This window comes from Myripristis murdjan, chromosome 7 (assembly GCF_902150065.1).
Source record: "Myripristis murdjan chromosome 7, fMyrMur1.1, whole genome shotgun sequence".
In the NCBI taxonomy this organism is placed as follows: Eukaryota; Metazoa; Chordata; class Actinopteri; order Holocentriformes; family Holocentridae; genus Myripristis; species Myripristis murdjan.
This window is the reverse complement of record NC_043986.1, coordinates 1,445,122-1,462,670: the sequence shown is the minus strand read 5'-3', so window position 1 is coordinate 1,462,670 and position 17,549 is coordinate 1,445,122. Positions and strand designations below refer to the sequence as shown.

At 41.4% G+C, this 17,549-nt stretch overlaps 1 protein-coding gene across 1 annotated transcript; it reads left to right on the top strand.

Moving 5' to 3' along the window:
• The first annotated feature begins 2,085 nt into the window (after nt 1–2,085).
• On the top strand, nt 2,086–17,129 carry LOC115361790 (uncharacterized). The gene is made up of 4 exons (XM_030055421.1): nt 2,086–2,564; nt 10,116–10,448; nt 16,523–16,558; nt 16,936–17,129. The coding sequence occupies exons 1-4, from the start codon at nt 2,112–2,114 to the stop codon at nt 16,990–16,992; spliced, it is 879 nt and encodes a 292-aa protein (XP_029911281.1). The 5' UTR covers nt 2,086–2,111; the 3' UTR covers nt 16,993–17,129.
• The last annotated feature ends 420 nt before the right edge of the window (nt 17,130–17,549 follow it).

The following is a 17,549-nucleotide window of genomic DNA, read 5'->3' as shown; positions in this document are numbered from 1 at the left end:
CACTGGGGTCAGGTGTCTAACCGTCCTGACAGAGGCAGGAGTGTCTCGCTGTGGGACGCCGGGGACAGTTCACACACCGCGTCCCTGACACAGAAACTGGTTTCAAGAAGAGTGCAGAAACTCTCTCTCTCTCTCTCTCTCTCTCTCTCTCTCTCTCTCTCTCTCACACACACACACACACACACACACACACACACACACACACACACACACACACACACACACAAACACACAATACACTATCTATCTATCTTTTTCCAAACAGATTCTCCTGAACAAGATCTGGATGAACAACATCCAGAAATCCAGTGATTCATCATCTCAAGAGTAAAAAGAGCAACATCTGCCCTGCACACACACACACACACACACACACACACACACACACACACAGTCTGATCAGTCTGATCTCTGTCAGACTGCCAAACCAGGCTGAACAGTGAAAGTGAAACGAAACTCAACTTTCTGTTTCCCAGAAGAGCCCATGAACCACAGAGAGGAAGGTTCATAGCAACATTTTCCTCTAATTAAATCAGCAGAAAGTTCCTCGTTAATCGTTTCAGTTACAAACAGGCAGCTGTTCTGATGTATGATCAGCTATATAATCAGAGGGTGCAAAAACAAAAAAAAAACATGTTATAAATGAGGTGAAAATGTATTACTGAATCCCTTAGAACAGATGAGGAATAGACCTCATTCAAAATATATCTCAACAACTAATTAGGTAAACATTTACCAATTATTTATTGATAATATGTCATAATTAAGTAATTATTTGCAGATGACCTACATATTTGTGATAGGTTTACACACAATTAATCACAATTAATCACTTACATGGTGTATTGATGTTAATGATGCATTAATCATCACCTCATGTTAAAAAAGGTTGATGTACATTAACGTTGCTGTGTCCAATCTGCTAAGCAAATGAAAGCAATGCAGTTATTAGCTGACAGGCTAATGACGTGCTCAGAACAATCACGGAAACATAATCACATACAAAGTCAACGTAAAGATGAAAAAAGATGCAGATTCACGCCGGGCAACATGAAAGATGTGAATAGAAACAGTGTTGGGGGCTCCTGTGTGGGCAGCACATACATATACAGCCACAGACACAGGAAGCAAAACAGTGTTCAAAAGTGCAGTGACAGTTTAGAATGTGTGAGTGGGTTTCCTGTAACCCGTGCTGTTCCCACATAACATAACATAACATAACAGGGCCAGAGCCATGCACAACACCAAGTACTTAGCAGTTTTCTGTGCAGATGGTGACAAGCTTCCCCTCAGCATGGGTGCAGGCCCGAATGACAGGAAACAACTGAGGTTTCATGATACATCTGTATGATGGGGGTGGGACATGTTTTCAGTGATGTTCCTGGAGTCATCAGGTTTTTGTGTCTTTCATCAGACCCTCTCACCCAGGTGACCCAGCTATGGTTGATCCTGTTCTGGCCTGCATCCCAGCAGCAACAAGGCATGGGTCTCCCCTCTTGATCCTAAGCCACCATGTGGCTTTTTCTGTGGCTTCCATGATGGGATGTATGGCTCCGCTCTGTTCTGCTCCAGCCACTTCAACAGCATTGCAGTGAGCTCACCGGCTCCAGCTTCTGCATTCCTCCATGAGTTCCTGGTACTTGCTCAGTCTCCACTCATGGGCCATTTCCCTTATCTAGTTTAGTTTATTTATCCATTTATTTATTTATTTACTTTCTTATTAATTCATTAATTTACTCATTCATTTAATTATTTATTTATTGTCTGTTTATATACTTAATGTTTTTGCCGGCAGTTGGAATTTAATTTTATTATTTATTAATTATTTTCTTTATGCATTTCTTTAAAAACAGGAGAAAGTTATAAATGAGTATGCATAAGGGAAGAAAATGGCATAAAAATGAGACATATAGCTATGATCTTATGCATGAGTTATTAAAGACAGTCCTCTTGACTGAACTTTGGCTAAAGCTCCACATCGTGCAACATCAGCATGCAAATGCTTTCCTGCAAAAACAAGAGGGGTGTGGTTTCATATGAGCCCAGCTGCTCTGCTCTGAGTTCCTGTTGAGTGTGAAGCTGCAGCTGAGAGCGAACACAGGAGCCTCAACATGGGGAACTCACGAGCTCTATTTAAGTTTACTGATTACATTTCTAAAACAACCATCATCGCCATCGTTGTGATTGTTTCTTCCTTTGCTGTGCTGTGGTTCTCACCACAGCACAGTGATGAGAGTTGTAATTCAGTGAAGGGTCGGTGTGATGTCTACATGGCTCTGCCATTTTTTATAATATTTTTTGTGACAATCTGGAAGGACGCAGCATGTCAGAGAGCGCTGACATATACATGTAGACGGTCTTGGAGCAAGTTTGGTTGTGTTTTACTGAAGAACACAGTCAAGGCGGCTTGTATCGGTCTTCTGTGGGTGATCTGTGTATTGATTGATGGAAAATGGTTTGTGTGCTGTAAGAACGATCGGTCAGATGAGAAGATAAACAAGGACACGGACAACCACACATATGACGAGGAAGAAATTATCAATGAGCTCAAAGGCCAGTCACAGGTGAGTGTTTGTCATGTTTTCTGAATTCATAGTGGTAAGTCTTATCCCTTCCTTCGCTTCCTGCTTTCTTACAGTGCAGACGCTTTTCTGAGTGCTCTCGCCTCTGCTTACATTTTTCTGCTGATATTCTTGGTTTTTTCCAAGATAAAATATGGGCAGCAGCTCCTGAATACTTTAAATACTAAAAAAATCTCAACATATCTCAACATTTTTATAAGCTCCTCAGTGCGACGTGAGTGAGGCCTACTAGCAGCACAAGCCTGTGGTGCAGCTAAAGCTACTAGCAGCAAGATGCCTCCCTTCTCTACAGATGATTACCACAAACTTTTACAGAACATTACAGTGCTGGAAAACAAAATTCACCGGCTAGAGGTGAATGTGGAAGTGAATGGACTATGTGGGAACGACACCACCCTGCCATGGACTCAAAGTAGCGGACATAAGCATGCTAATGCTAATACACGGCTAATGAGCACCACCAAGGCTCTCAAGAAACAGGAGGTAGACGGTGGGCCGAACGCATTTTTCGTGTTGTTGATCGATCCCCGTTGATACGATACAATTATATAGAGTCTAGGAAAATTTGTTGGCAGCTCTGGTTTGATCATATATTTTGACAAACTTGACTTTTGTTTGTCGCTCTGCTTAGGCAAGTTGCAGGACAACTGAAGCTGATGAACCAATCTGATTGTAGCTTTGAGAATATCAACCAATGGCGCACAGCGCTACACTCTTAGAAATAAAGGTGCTAACTAGAACCATATAAGGTTCTTCGGCTTGTCCCCATAGGAGAACCCTTTTTGGTGCCAGGTAGAACCTTTTATAAAGGTTACATCTGGAACCCTTTTGGAGGGTTATACCTAGAACCGTCTGTGAAAGGTTCCACCCAGAACCCCACATGAGAGGTTCTACAAAGAACCCTTAGTGGAGGTTCCATCCAGAACCATTCCACCTTCATAAGGTTTCATCTAGAACCCATCCAGGGAGTTTCACCAAGAACCCTTTCATATTTCAAGGGTTTCACCAATAACCATTTTCTGAGGGTTCTATGAAGAACCATACTGTATTCTACAGATCAGGCAAAACAATTATTTCATTACTTATACTATATTGTGGTTGTTTATAATGTTGAGATTGAGGACACATTCAAACAATTTTAATGAGAAATTTTCTTTTATTTAAAAAACTTGGAACAATGTTGGATAAGGAGGGTAGACTCTCTGAGGACAGTCCAACAGAAGAGGAGAGGCTTTGTAGGTCCGAGGGGAAAACAAGTCAAAAGTGAGCATAGGTCCTGTGGAATCAGCAACATGATGATAGGACTCAGGCCAGACGCATCATACTGTAATTATGCATCATAATCACATCATGTAATCTCCAGCAATGGTGTGTGACCATTTTGTGATCAGCCTCAACAAGGAATTGTGCCTTCATCTTCCACAGAAGCTGAAAGGAGGGACAAAAATATATTAGCTCTAAATACTTGATTATCATAAATGCAGTAATAGACATGAAATTAAATATGATCAATTCAACTATTTTAGGAAGCCCCAGTGCTGGAAACTTTTCAATGATTTCCTCAGCCTTGGCATTTGCCATGAAGGTTTTTCGGTAAGCACGTGTTCGTCTCATTCCCTCCTTTAATGATTTCTCATCTGGGTGTACTTTAAGCATCTCTGTAGACATATTTTGGATATGAGCTTGAATGGTCCTTTCATCCTCTCCAAAGTCTCCATCTTCCTGAGCCTATGATGCATGAAAAATGACACAACAATATGGTAAGAGGTAACCACTAAGATGAGGTGTACATGATAATTTTTTAAAAAGTATGCTTAAGTTATATGTTGTTTCCAAAGACTTACAGCGGGCCTGGTTATGTAGAAAAGCTGGTTGGTTGACCCAGAGTATGGCGCTTCTTTCCAGATCCTGCCACAGAAAAGTTTGGACACATTTGTTGCACCATTGAGTCACCAATAAGGGGTCGCCTTTCCTTTTTGAACTTGTTAGAGACTCATGTAAATCATCCTACAACCAAGAGAGGAATTGTTTACTTAAGGGGATAGTGCAGTCGAAAATGAGATGATTGTTGACCTCAGTATTGTCCAGATTTGTCAACATCAAGCCATTTTGTAAAATACACCTATACAGTAAAAGATAGACATACTCATTTTTGGCAAATGTGAACATTAGGTGAATGCATTTTCTGTTTATTATATATTGAGATACAGTATGTACAGTAGCTATATCTATACAATTAAGGTATGCAAACATACATTAACAGACTCATTTTGTGCTTACTCACATGTCCTGAACCAATTTTCTCCCGCATGAAGGGACATCTGCGTATGAACAGGCTTAAAATCTCTGTATATTGTTTGGCTGAGGGATACCTTGGTTGGGGAGAGAAATAATAGAATAAGTTGAACATGTTGTCTTAAAGTGCCATTATATGGAGTATAATCTCAATTTAAAACTACAGTGTGCAGTAGTTTTCCATAATAATGATAAAAGTAACCTACATTGTTTGGCTGCTGAGGATGTCATACAGTGACAGATCATTTCTCCGAGGGGACAAAAGTTCTGGGTCCTTTGCCTCAAGTGTATCTTTTAATCCTTTGAGGAAAGCAAACTGACCCAGTGAAGCAGAGGCCTGTATCACGAAGCAGGATTAAGGGGTTAGCGAGATAACTTCAGGCTCAACTCCAGATTTTCTGTATCACAAAGCTGGTTCACCTCTGATCGGGATAGAAAACCTGTCCTAATCCTATCCTGAACGCTAGCCTGCTCCAGGGCAGGCTAACTTTCAGGATAGGATTGAATCCTACATAAAGCACCGCCCCCTGGCCAATCAGCTGTTTGCCAAACCGTGGCCGGACCAATCATTGACGATCCCATTGAACAGCGAGTCCAAATAAGGAGAGCATTACGACATTAAAGGATTTTCCTTGACCGGCCATATCCGTAACATTTTGCCGACAACCCTCTGTATGAGAGAGAGGCTGTAATATTAATGTGAAGCAGCTTCAGCCTGGCTACCAGCTGCCTGCTGTACAGAGCTGACACTCTGTGGGAGAGGAAAACAGAAATGAGAAATCGTTTTTTTGTTTTTTTTTGTTTTTTTAAATTTGATAATTAAAAGTATTTTTAGAGGCATTTCACAACATTTTAGGGACATTTAAAATGGCTCAATTAATTTGCTCTAAATATTTTTGGGGGGCAAATTATTCCTGGGTGAGAGAATAGGCCTGATTGACAGCTCGCTGATGCAAATATGAAAAAGGATCATTTGTAGGGGAGAGTGGGGTAATTTGTGCCAAGGGGCAAGTAGTGCCACCTCTGTTATCTAGAAAACCATAGAAGAAGTTGGTCATGTGACCACATATTTTTGAAGAGGCATCCATTTCACTCACCCTGCAAAGAAGGGAGACACATGGCTTGAGAGGAAAGCACATTTCAGTTCAAAAAACATTTTTTTGCCCTCCAAAGTAAAATTTCCATGATCAAGGTTTTTTGATTGCTGTGTTTGAACAATTATAGAAAACTTTGAAAACAGTTCACACAGGTTTTAGTACTTTAGTAAGCTACACCATGAGTCTATACAGTTAGCATGATGTTAGCTCAAAACAGCTGGGGGATGCATTTTTTTCAAAATGGTGGGCTTGGGGTAATTTGTGCCAAAGGGCCTTGGGGTAAGTTGTGCCAGTGGCACAACTTGTGATTACATACTATATATTACTTTCTTGTATTTTATTGTTATTGTACATTATTTTCTTACCTTTGATCACTAAAACTATTCAGATGAAGATGATTTGCAGGTGCTCATTTTGGAAGTTTTATTTTGTTCTGGGTATGTGTTCATGAGGCGCTCGGCCTCGTTATAGAAAAGTGGCCTGTGATCTTGTTAAAATAATAAACAGATGTTAAATAAATAATTTTGTATTGAATTTGTTTTGCTTTTATATAGAATTATCATTTGTGAGATTAAAATGATCTGTTTTACTTCAATTATCAATGGCACAATTTACCCCAGTGTATTCTCTCTACTGGCACAATTTACCCCGCACTGGGGGCAAGTTGTGCCACAAAACCACTTTTTTTTCAAAAGCTATATTTCTCAAACAGTTTATATAAGATCCAAAGTGATTGTTCCCAGGGATGCACAACATCCTAAACTATATGTGCATATTTTAGTTGGAGGCATTACTGTAATCCCCTCGCTTTAAAGGCACTTTAAGTAAAAATTGGCACTACTTACCCCACTCTCCCCTACCCTTCATTCAAGAGGGCGAGTAGGCATTTATAGTTGCCTTTTGTTCCTGTTCAAACGCAGCTCAGTATCTGATTTTATTCAGGCTGTCAACCTGATGCACTGACTGACGTGATTAATTTTTGGCGTCCGCTTCATTTTATTATAGCCTGTATAATAAATGGCAGTAAATAAATGTAGCCTATAATAAAATGGCAAACTTACAAAATGCAATGATATTCTTGTGTTTTGGGGGATTTTTTGAGGGATTACACCTGGAGGAATTAAATATCTCTCATACACGCAGCACATCTGTGCAGTGCAGTGAGTTCATAGGTTTCAGCGTCAGATGTGGACTTAAGCCACTGATGTGTAATTTGCGCATTTAGTCGGCAACTCGTTGCCAAGCATTCTGCCTTCTCTTCGCGGCAGCCGCGGCGTTCGATTTAGTGTGTAGATGTTGTTTTTCCTCCTCATACTTTTCCAGTAGGCTATAATATGCCTCACCTCCGCCGTGACATACGCTGTGCTTTTTTCCTTGTCGCTCATGTTTGTGATTGGTCGGCTGCCTCAGACTCCGCCCCTTATACGTGCGTGTTCACGGCTCCTGATGAGGCAAACCTGGATCGAATGAGCAAGTTGATAACCAGCGTCGTGATACCGCTTATCCCTGATCACCATGATCTCGATTAGTGTATCCGGACAGGTCTGGCTAATCCAGCGAAAACTAAGCTTGCTTCGTGATACAGGCCTCTGGTCCAGCTGTTTGCTCATCATGAGGTCTTTGTAATATGGAAAAATGCAAGAATATGTTAGACTGAGCTGTGTGAAATAGTAATGAAAAGACTGGAACTAGTAGAGAAATAAAGTTTCCCCCACAAATGACCAGAATTACAGTATCTTGACAGCATTTTACCTGTTCCAATTTCTTGTTGTTGTTGACAATGATGATGATGATGGCGATGATGATGATGACTTCAACTGCTCGAGATACTTGAGGAATTGTGCTTGTTTTTTTATTGATGGGATTAATCTCTCTGACATCCTCTCAGAGAGAATTTCGAGGGTTGCTCCATCAATATCATTCTCTTCAAAACAAAAAAGAATACAAGTTATTAAGTTATAACCCTCTTGCTCAAGCCAGTGGCACACTTCAGTTGTTGTTCAAGCTGTGCAACTCATTCTACAAAAAAAAAAAAAAAAAAAAAAAAAAATCAAAACAAGAAACAAGAAACAAATGCATGCATTAAAATAGTCCACCTTTCACCATAAAAAGTCCTTAGCTAGAGTCAAGCTTGCTGAAATAAGAAATCATATTTAGCTTACCTTAATTCTCTGAAGTTTTTGATCTTCTGTCACTTCACCACAGTAATCACTATTGATGTGTCACACCTGTTTTGCTGAGAAGGGCAGACCATGTGACGCAATCCACATTAAAACCAGCTATTAGCTCCCACATGGCCATTGGCAGGGCAGCCAGCTCCCTGGCCTGACACACTGAACCTCAGCCTTTCCTCTGGGAGATCGGGGTTCAAGTCCTGACATCATCATCCCACCAGCGCCTGCACTATCCATACTCAAGGAAAAATAGATGAGGATGGTTAACTGCCCACGTTCCAAAAAGAAAATACCATTTTCTTTTTTCTTATTTTTCTTTTGATGGCTCATGAGCTCCTCCCTCCAGAGGTTGTAGTTGCATAGCATAACAATATAGCATGGTGGCTCAGTAGGTAACAGCATAGCAGTGCTATTTTGAAGATTGAGGGTTCAAGACAGGATAGAGGTCTATTCAACATGTATTGTTTAATTACATAGCAGTGGTGGATGAGTGGTATCACAGTTATCTTTTACATGGGAGAGCAGGGTTCAAGACTCAGTGCTGGTACCCTGTTTAAGTGTCTTTTCAACAGCAAAATTCTCCCTGGGATGATTATATTTGTTTATTTGCCTCTTTACTGAGCAAGTTTAATTACATTAATGTAGGATGTAGGGTGAGGATCTTATACCCATGCTTTCAACAATACTTGAAGAACTCTTTCCTCCAAAAAGGGTTCTCTGGATCAAAATGGTTCTTACCAGAACCTTTAGTGTTACAAAGAACCCTTGAAAAACCCTTTCTTCAAAAAAGGGTTCTTCAGAAGCAAATGGTTCTGGGTAGAACCTGAGCCCCCCGTGAAGAACCCTTTTGGAACCCTTATTTCTAAGAGTGCAGGGGACTATGGTCCAGTACAAGCACTGAGTAAGTGCATTGAACAAATCAACAATTGGATGTGCCAGAATTTTCTTCAGTTAAACAAAGACAAAACTGAAATAATTTTTTGGAGCCAAGGAAGAACGATTAAAAGTTAGCACTCAGCTTCAGTCAATAATGTTAAAAACCACAAACCAAGCCAGAAATCTTGGTGTAGTCATGGACTCAGACCTGAATTTCAACAGCCACATTAAGACAGTTACAAAGTCAGCCTACTATCACCTTAAGAATATATCAAGAATTAAAGGACTTATGTCTCAGCAGGATTTGGAAAAACTTGTCCATGCATTTATCTTCAGTAGACTTGACTACTGTAATGCTGTCTTCACAGGTCTCCCTAAAAAATCCATCAGACAGCTGCAGCTGATTCAGAATGCTGCTGCTCGAGTCCTCACTAAGACCAAGAAAGTGGATCATATCACTCCAGTTCTCAGATCTTTACACTGGCTTCCTGTGTGTCAAAGAATTGACTTCAAGATATTGCTGTTGGTTTATAAAGCACTAAATGGTTTAGGGCCAAAATACATCTCTGATCTGCTGCTAAATTATGAACCATCCAGACCTCTGAGGTCGTCTGGGGCAGGTCTGCTTTCTGTCCCCAGAGTCAAAACTAAACATGGAGAAGCAGCGTTTAGTTTTTATGCTCCACATATCTGGAACAAACTCCCAGAAAACTGTAGATCTGCTGCGACTCTCAGTTCTTTTAAATCACAGCTGAAGACTTTTCTGTTTGCCGCTGCCTTCCATTAAACCACATTAAGGGTTAATATTCTACGCTGCACTGTAACTTTCAATGTCCTGCTTTATCATCTTATTCTCCTTTTAGCTTCTTTGATGTATGTTTTCTTGTGTTGCTTTTATATTGTTTTAATGCCTTTATGCTCTATGTAAAGCACTTTGAATTGCCTTGTTGCTGAAATGTGCTATACAAATAAACTTGCCTTGCCTTGCCTTTACTCATCAGTGCGACTGATGAAGTAGATTCATGTGTGTTATTGGAAGTGCATAATAATTGTGTGTTAATGCAACATGTTCTTTAATGCTTCTTTTTCAGGTGTTCGGCTTATATATCCTCTTAGTTATCTGCTGTTTGGGTGCTCTTGGTAGAGGCATTTATACCTGTCTGCAATCATGCAGTAAGTGCTGTAAAAACCTGTGTGAATGCTGTGACACACAGCATGAGATTGAGGAACTGATTTTGGAAGAGTGTGAAAATCAACTGAAGGACCATGTGAAACCATGTGGACCATGTGAAAAAAGCAACAGGCTGGATGCTGATGCTGGATGCTGCAGTCGTTTCATCATTGATGAAACGACTGTCAACGACAGTCGTTTGCTGAATGACCAGACGACAGACTCAGCAAAGAGATCAGCAGCAGACAGCAGGGTAAGAACCGATCTGCATGTCTTGGCTCCTTGTTGACTTTTGGATGTCTGTGGCTCTTTGTCCTGCTGAGAGCTGCTGCTCTGTAGTTTTTGGGCTGAGACGTTTCACAGAGTTGAGGGTGTGGACCGAGCAGAGGACAGCGGTGAGGAGACGCTGATAATGATTCATGTTCTGTACAGGGTTGTTCATGTCAGAGGGCTGTACTAGGTTCAACATACCCCGTCTTTGTGTGAGCTGGGTCGACAAACCTAAACTCACAATCAGAGATAGCTGGTACCATGATGGTGGTCGTCAACTTTCTTTGTGAACACGAAGGGCGTTCAGGCGCTGTGCGTGTTCCAATAAAATGGGGTGATTGACATCATTTGACTCTACACAAAACGTATATAACATCATATTTATATTATCCATTTAAAACGCCCAGGGGCCTCACTAATAATGCTGTGCATGGATTCCACAGTAAAACGCTTATATATGCACAAAACAGGAAAAGTACACATGCCAAAAAAAAAGAAAAAAATCAGATTCATAAAATCATGTGTATGCACACCTGTATGAAATTCCCTTTGATACACACGTGCACCTCCACCTCATGAACGCCCACAATTCACTCTATTTTGTCAACAAACACCCCTCATGAATGCTGATTCGCAGATGGAGTTTGTCCACGCATCTCATTTTGGGGAGAAAACGACACAATTGGAGCAAGACAAGGGAGTTGTATTTATGCAGTGCATTTTATACACAGGCAATTCTTACTGACTTACATAATGAAGATACAGTAAAACTGACAAATTTGTAAGAAAAATACAAATAAACTGCAGTTTTGAACATTTGGGGAGCACTCTTAAAAGAAAGTAAATGATGTGATAAACAAGATGCAAACAAGTAAGCCCTTACTGAGCATTGGCAACTGGCAGGCAAGTGTCAAGGAGGAGGTAAGGTAACTCTGCTGTAAATTATTTGGTGCCTGTTCATGATTGCTGACATTTAGTGAATTGAAAATTTTATATACAATTTTATACTCCTTTACACAGGAAACTAAATGCATCCATGTCAAACGACGTAACCGTCTCTGCCCACATGCTTCCAAGCATCCTTTACATTGTTAAGCTATAAATCCACTAGAGGGCAGCACAGTGTCCAATGTCTCTGACAACAAACATGGCAGCGGTGGAGAAGGTCGTAATAAAACAGCTGATACAAAGAGACAGAAGAGGAGGCAGCGCTGTAGATGGCGATCCCCTGTTTGGTCATTAAACACATCACAGGAGGACGCACTATTCTGTTCTCTAATATTATCGTTTTGTAACCCTTTGAAACCTGAAAATATTTGATTTGACTTGATTTTATTTTATTTTTTAAGAAAATGATCAGAATCAGCTATAAGTATGAATTAATATACAAGGAATTTGACCCCAGTAAACTTTGCTCTCTCTTAATGAGAGGGGTGAGAGGGGTCAGCAGAGATCCTATACCGGCCCTGTTCCTGACCCTGGACTGGTACAGGTCCTGAATGGAGGGGAGGTTAGTCCCGATAATCCTCTCTGCAGACTTGATTGTTCAAAATTTTCATCCTGGACGAAAAATTCGGGGCTCTATTCACACGACTTCACTTCGCATCTGAACACATATGTCATAACAGGGTTTAAGATAAGATAAGATAAGATAAGATATTCCTTTATTAGTCCCACGGTGGGGAAATTTCCCGCATCACAGCAGCAAAGTGGATAGCAAGATACGAAGCACAATTTACACAATAAACAGAATATACAGATAACACTACCAAAGAGCAATATAAACACTGTAAACAAGCAATATAAACACTGTAAACAAGGAATGAGCAATATAAACACTGTAAACAAAGAATGAGCAATATAAACACTGTAAACAAGGAATGAGCAATATAAACACTGTAAACAAAGAATGAGCAATATAAACACTGTAAACAAGGAATGAGAAAAATACTCTGTGAACAATTTAAACCACAGAAGAAAAAAAAAACCCAAAACCTGGGGAACAACACACTCCGGAGGTTCAGGGTTAGTGTCAACCCATGAGACCAAGTGGCAGAACCTGACTCCCGGACTGGGTCTCAGGAACTGTCACACTTGATCCTGCCTTATGGGATCTCCCCTTCCCTCCCGTCTTTATGTGTGTGCAGTAGTGCAGTGTGTGTGTGTGTGTATGTGTGTACGTGGGTGGGGGGGGTAGTTAAGGTGCTGAGAATGTGGGTTTTATCAGATCAAATTTCTGTATAGATGAAGCCAAAAAATCGATGAAATGAGTAAAACATGATGTGTCTTATTTCTGTTATTTGATGTGAACATCAGTCTGGAGGTCGCGCTGTTAAACTGAATATCAGCAGGACAGCAGCACTGCCGCTCGTGTGATATCGCTGAAGTGTTACCATATCAGTTTGATTCTGAATTCATCTGACTTTGTATTAAATTCCTATTCATTTATTTCCCCATTTATTATGTATTTTTCAATTTATTTAATTTAAAATGTTATCTGTGCTGTTTTAATGATCCTCTGAAGGGGCTTCCTCTCCTTTACTGTTGTGTTGCCATACCACACAGGAATGCCCCATGTGAGGACACTCTCCACCAGACCTCTGTAGGCCTGGGTGAGCGGTTGACCGCTGAGGCCGGCTTTTTTCAAGGACCTGATGAAGTAAAGCCTCTGCTGAGCCTTCTTCACAGTGGCCAGCTTCTTGGACCAGCTGAGGGTGTTGGTGATGTGCAGGCCCAGAAACTTGAACGTGTCAACACACTGCACCGCAGCACCTTTGATTAGCAGGGGTTGTAGGGGGGGAGCTTTCTTCCAGAAGTCCAGAATTAGCTCCTTGGTCTTGTCAGTGTTCAGGACAGGGCACTTCTCCTCTCCATAGGCGAGCGTGCTGTCCACCAGCTGCCTGCGTCTCATCACTGCCCTTGATGAGTCCCAGGATTGATGTGTCATCTGCAAATTTGTAAATATGACAAAGTTTGTGAGAGGATAAACAGTCATTGGTATATAGTGTGGGCTGAGGCAGCTGGGCTGGGGGGTCCCAGTGCTGATGGTTAGGGCTGTGGATACCCTGTTCCCAACTCGAACCACCTGTGGTCTTTCTGTCAGGAAGTTGAGTATCCAGCTGCAGGTGGAAGAGGGCAGCCCCAAGGCTTGCCAGTTTAGCCACTAGCTTAGTGGGCAGTACAGTGTTAAAGGCTGAACTGTAGTCCAGAAAGAGCATTGGGACATATGTATTGGGGCTGTCAAAATGCTCCAGGGCTGAGTGCAGGGCTAGTGCTACAGTGTCATCCACTGATCTATTTTTCCTGTATGCGAATTGAAGAGGGTCAGTTGTTATGGGTATAATGGAGTCCATGGGCTTCAGCACCAGTTTCTTCAGACACTTCTTGGCAACTGAAGTGAGTGCCACTGGACAGAAATCATTCATGCAGGTTGTGTGTGGCTTCATGGGGACCGGTATGATTATGAAGTGTTGAAGATGTCGGTGTACACCTCTGCTGCAGAAGCTTTCAGGGGGGTTAGAACCTGTGCCCGTGTTACCTGGAGGCTGCTTTCCCCCAGGCCTGGTGGTAATGCTTGCATGGTGTTCTGCTGGTGGGTATCAAACCGGGCATAGAAGGAATTGAGTTTGTCCAGCAGGGTGGTGTCTGAGGTGCTAGCTGTGTGCTTGTTCCCCTTGTAATTTGTGACAGCCTGAATTCCCTGCCACATCCTGCAGGAGTCATTTCCAGTGTAGCAGTTCTCCAGTTTTTCTGCGTATGACTTTTTTGCAATTCTGACTGATCTGAGCAGGGCGTATCGGGCCAGCCTGTACTGTGGTTCATTTCCTGACTGAAAAACCATGTTCCGTTCCCTGATCTTGGCTCGGATGTCCTGGTTAAATCTTGGTTTTAAGGGGGGTGAAACATCTTCTAGACCAGGGGTGGGCAATCATTTTTCCCAGGGGGCCACATGAAACCTGAACTCAATTCCGCATAACATTAATTTTATTTCTTTGTAAAAAGCGGTAAATTGCATTGTTTTGACAAGCTGTGTCTGGTAAGGGTAAATGTTATGATTATTAAGCAATGAAAAAGTGAGATTGCCTTACAAGAAATGTCATTTATTCAATCACAAAACAGTGGTACACAAAATAAGAATGTTTTTACCATTTATGACTTGCTCATTTCTCCACTCAGTCACATTGACCTGAAAACACATTTTATCTTGTTTAGCTCTTCTTTCCTTAAAGCTGAGAAATCAGCTGTTTGCCCGGTGTTTTTCAGGTAGTCTTGTAGACATTTGACAGCCCGAGACATTGACCGGGCCGTACCGGCTTCATTTCCAACCTGATCTCACAGAAATCCATGAAATGAGCACGGCCTCTTAATAACGCATTGCGTGCTCCTCGCATGTAACCTGTTTTAATTCCGTGCGGTCACCACGAAAACAGTGTTCACTGAAAGTCAATTAGGATACCTGTCCTGGTGGACACGGATTCTCGGCTTCAAAGACATCACGGTGTGGGTGGTGGTTTATAGATACCGGAAGTGCAAATTTAATCGATATTCCGAAAAAAAGATCTGATTATTAGCCATAACGTTATAACCATCCAAGGCAGACTTACCACGAGCTATGAGGTTGTGTAACGATGGCATGTGTCCACAAGTCCCGTATAATATCAACTTTATTTTAAGAAAACATGTTTTTTTTTGCGATATCATATCACGGAGAAGCACTACATTACCCATAATCCTAGTGTTTTATCAGCGACGTGTCTGATTTGACAACTTTCATCAATAAAGTCAATGAAGTGCATGAAAGTTGATAATATGCTGATATGTTACGCCATTGAACACAACCCTTTCAGTCAGCGAAACAGAGCGGGTGGAAAAACCGTGGAAACACATCAAAAATAGATTTATATATTTTTTTCATTTTTCATAGCACATCTTTACTCGTGATATAAACATAGGCTACATGTTAAGGTTATACTTTTGCTGTTGAAAAACTACCGTATGTATGGCTTTTAAACCTAAATTCAAAGGTTTTACCCTAACCCGGAAGAGGCGTACCAGAACTACAATTTGTGCGGAGTTGCAACACACAGAGGTGTCCTGCGCCATAGGTTTTGTAGTTCTAACATGTTATGTCTATTATATGAAGTTGTGATCACTAATTTTGCAATCTTAATTAAAGTTTTTGAGTGTGGGAAGAACGCCTGAATGGTCAGATTTAAAAAAAAAAAAAAAAAAAAAAGTGCCCACACCGGATGTTTTTTGCACTGAGTTTTTTGCATCATATCGAAAAAAAAAACATCAGTAGAACTAGTAGTAGTAGTAGAATAGTGAAAGTTAACTGCATTTCCACACACACAGTACAAAGAGAAGTCAAGGGACTGGGACTAAACAGCTGTGGAGCCTAAAGAAAACCCCACATCAGAGAGGTGAGTGATTGGTTCTGGAGCGATGGAAAACAGTCATGTGGTCTGATGAGTCCAGAGTCCAGAGTGACCCTGTTCCAGACTGATGGAGCATCATGGTGAGAGGAGGCAGATGAAGTGATGCTCCCATCAGGCCTGGTGCTGACCGTAGCAGCCTGTAGGGGGCAGTGTGATGGTCTGGGGCTGCTTCATGTGGTCAGATTGAGCCTCAGCAACATGACGTGCCCAAAAACGAGGTCAGCTGACTACCTGAATATATAAATGAGCAGGTTTTAACATCAAGGGATGTTTTCTTCCCTGATGGCACGGGCATATTCCAAGATAACAATGACAGGATTCATTAGGCTCAAACTGTGAAATATTGATTTCACACATGGACTGGCCACCGCAGCTCGAGCCTCGCCACCCTAACCCTGAGCCGCTCTGCTCTGATCTCATCATCATCCTAAAAGGCTGAGAATAACAACAGACTTCCTCACACAGCAGGCAGGAGGAGGCGTCCTGACAGAATTCTTCTTCTTATGTTGAGGGAGTTTAGAGGGACCAATGGGCTCACAGAGGCAGATAAAACATTTTAGATAAGATCTGAGTTTTGGTTATGCTTATTTTCTGAAATAAATATATTTATTTTGTACAGGAGCTGCCAAATGAAGACGAGTCAATTCGATTACAGGTAAGTGCATGCATCCATTCCTGATCACCTGTTCACTAAAACGACACACAGGTCATGTGATGACACATGGGTTACTTTACCAAAACACAGAGTGGTTTGACATTGATGTTGAATTTTTTATGTCCCAAAATCCAGAATGTGAGCTTCATCCAGAAGGAAAAGTAACAGGATGCACTAACAGCTGCTTCCTCTAACACTGTTGGTACAATCTGTTGTAACTGGCCTGCATGCAGTGATATGAAGTCCTGCATGTGTTTGTCCTGCATCTGTCCTGCATCTGTCCTGCATTAGAGCTGTCCTCAGGTCTGTCTGCAGGGCTGGCAGCTCCTGACAGGAACCTGACTGATTACATCTGTCTGTGTTTCACCTCCAAACAGACTTTGTCATCACCTGATGAAGACAACGCCCTGCTGGAAGAAGAGGAACGTCTGTGATGGATACATCAACACACACACACACACACACACACACACACACACACACACACACACATTACTGGTTCTGAAAACAACAATGCGCTAATGCTGTCATGTTATAAGCAACAAGAGCTGCCTCACAATGTGATTCACTGATCTGTCATACACCAAAGGAAAAAGTAATAACCTGAATTACAAAAAAGAATTAGTAGCAGTAATATTATAGTTATTTTTGTGCATGTTAGAAAAGTTAGAAAGTGTTATTTTTTTCTGAATGCTTAAACACGGTCAGTGTTTCTTGAAGCTCTGTCTGTGAAACCTTGAACACGTGAAGCCGTTCAGGGCATATTACATGTTAGTCCTACTGATTGTGTATTGGGTGATTCAACAGGTGCATTGACTCTGAGTGTGTTTAGCCACTAGAGGGCACCATTACCTCACTGTTCACTGTTCTCTTATCACAGTCAATGCCTGTATTCCATACCAATATGTATATGATGTATATACATTATATATATTTCAGACTTTGTCCACAAACAAGCTTTGATTAAAGAATTCTGGCTGTGGGACTGAAT

Coding starts and splice junctions, on each gene's coding strand:
- LOC115361790 (XM_030055421.1), top strand. CDS start 2,112: ATGGGGAACTCACGAGCTCTATTTAAGTTTACTGATTACATTTCTAAA. Junction 2,565..10,115: donor AGCTCAAAGGCCAGTCACAG/GTGAGTGTTTGT, acceptor CTTCTTTTTCAG/GTGTTCGGCTTATATATCCT. Junction 10,449..16,522: donor GATCAGCAGCAGACAGCAGG/GTAAGAACCGAT, acceptor TATTTTGTACAG/GAGCTGCCAAATGAAGACGA.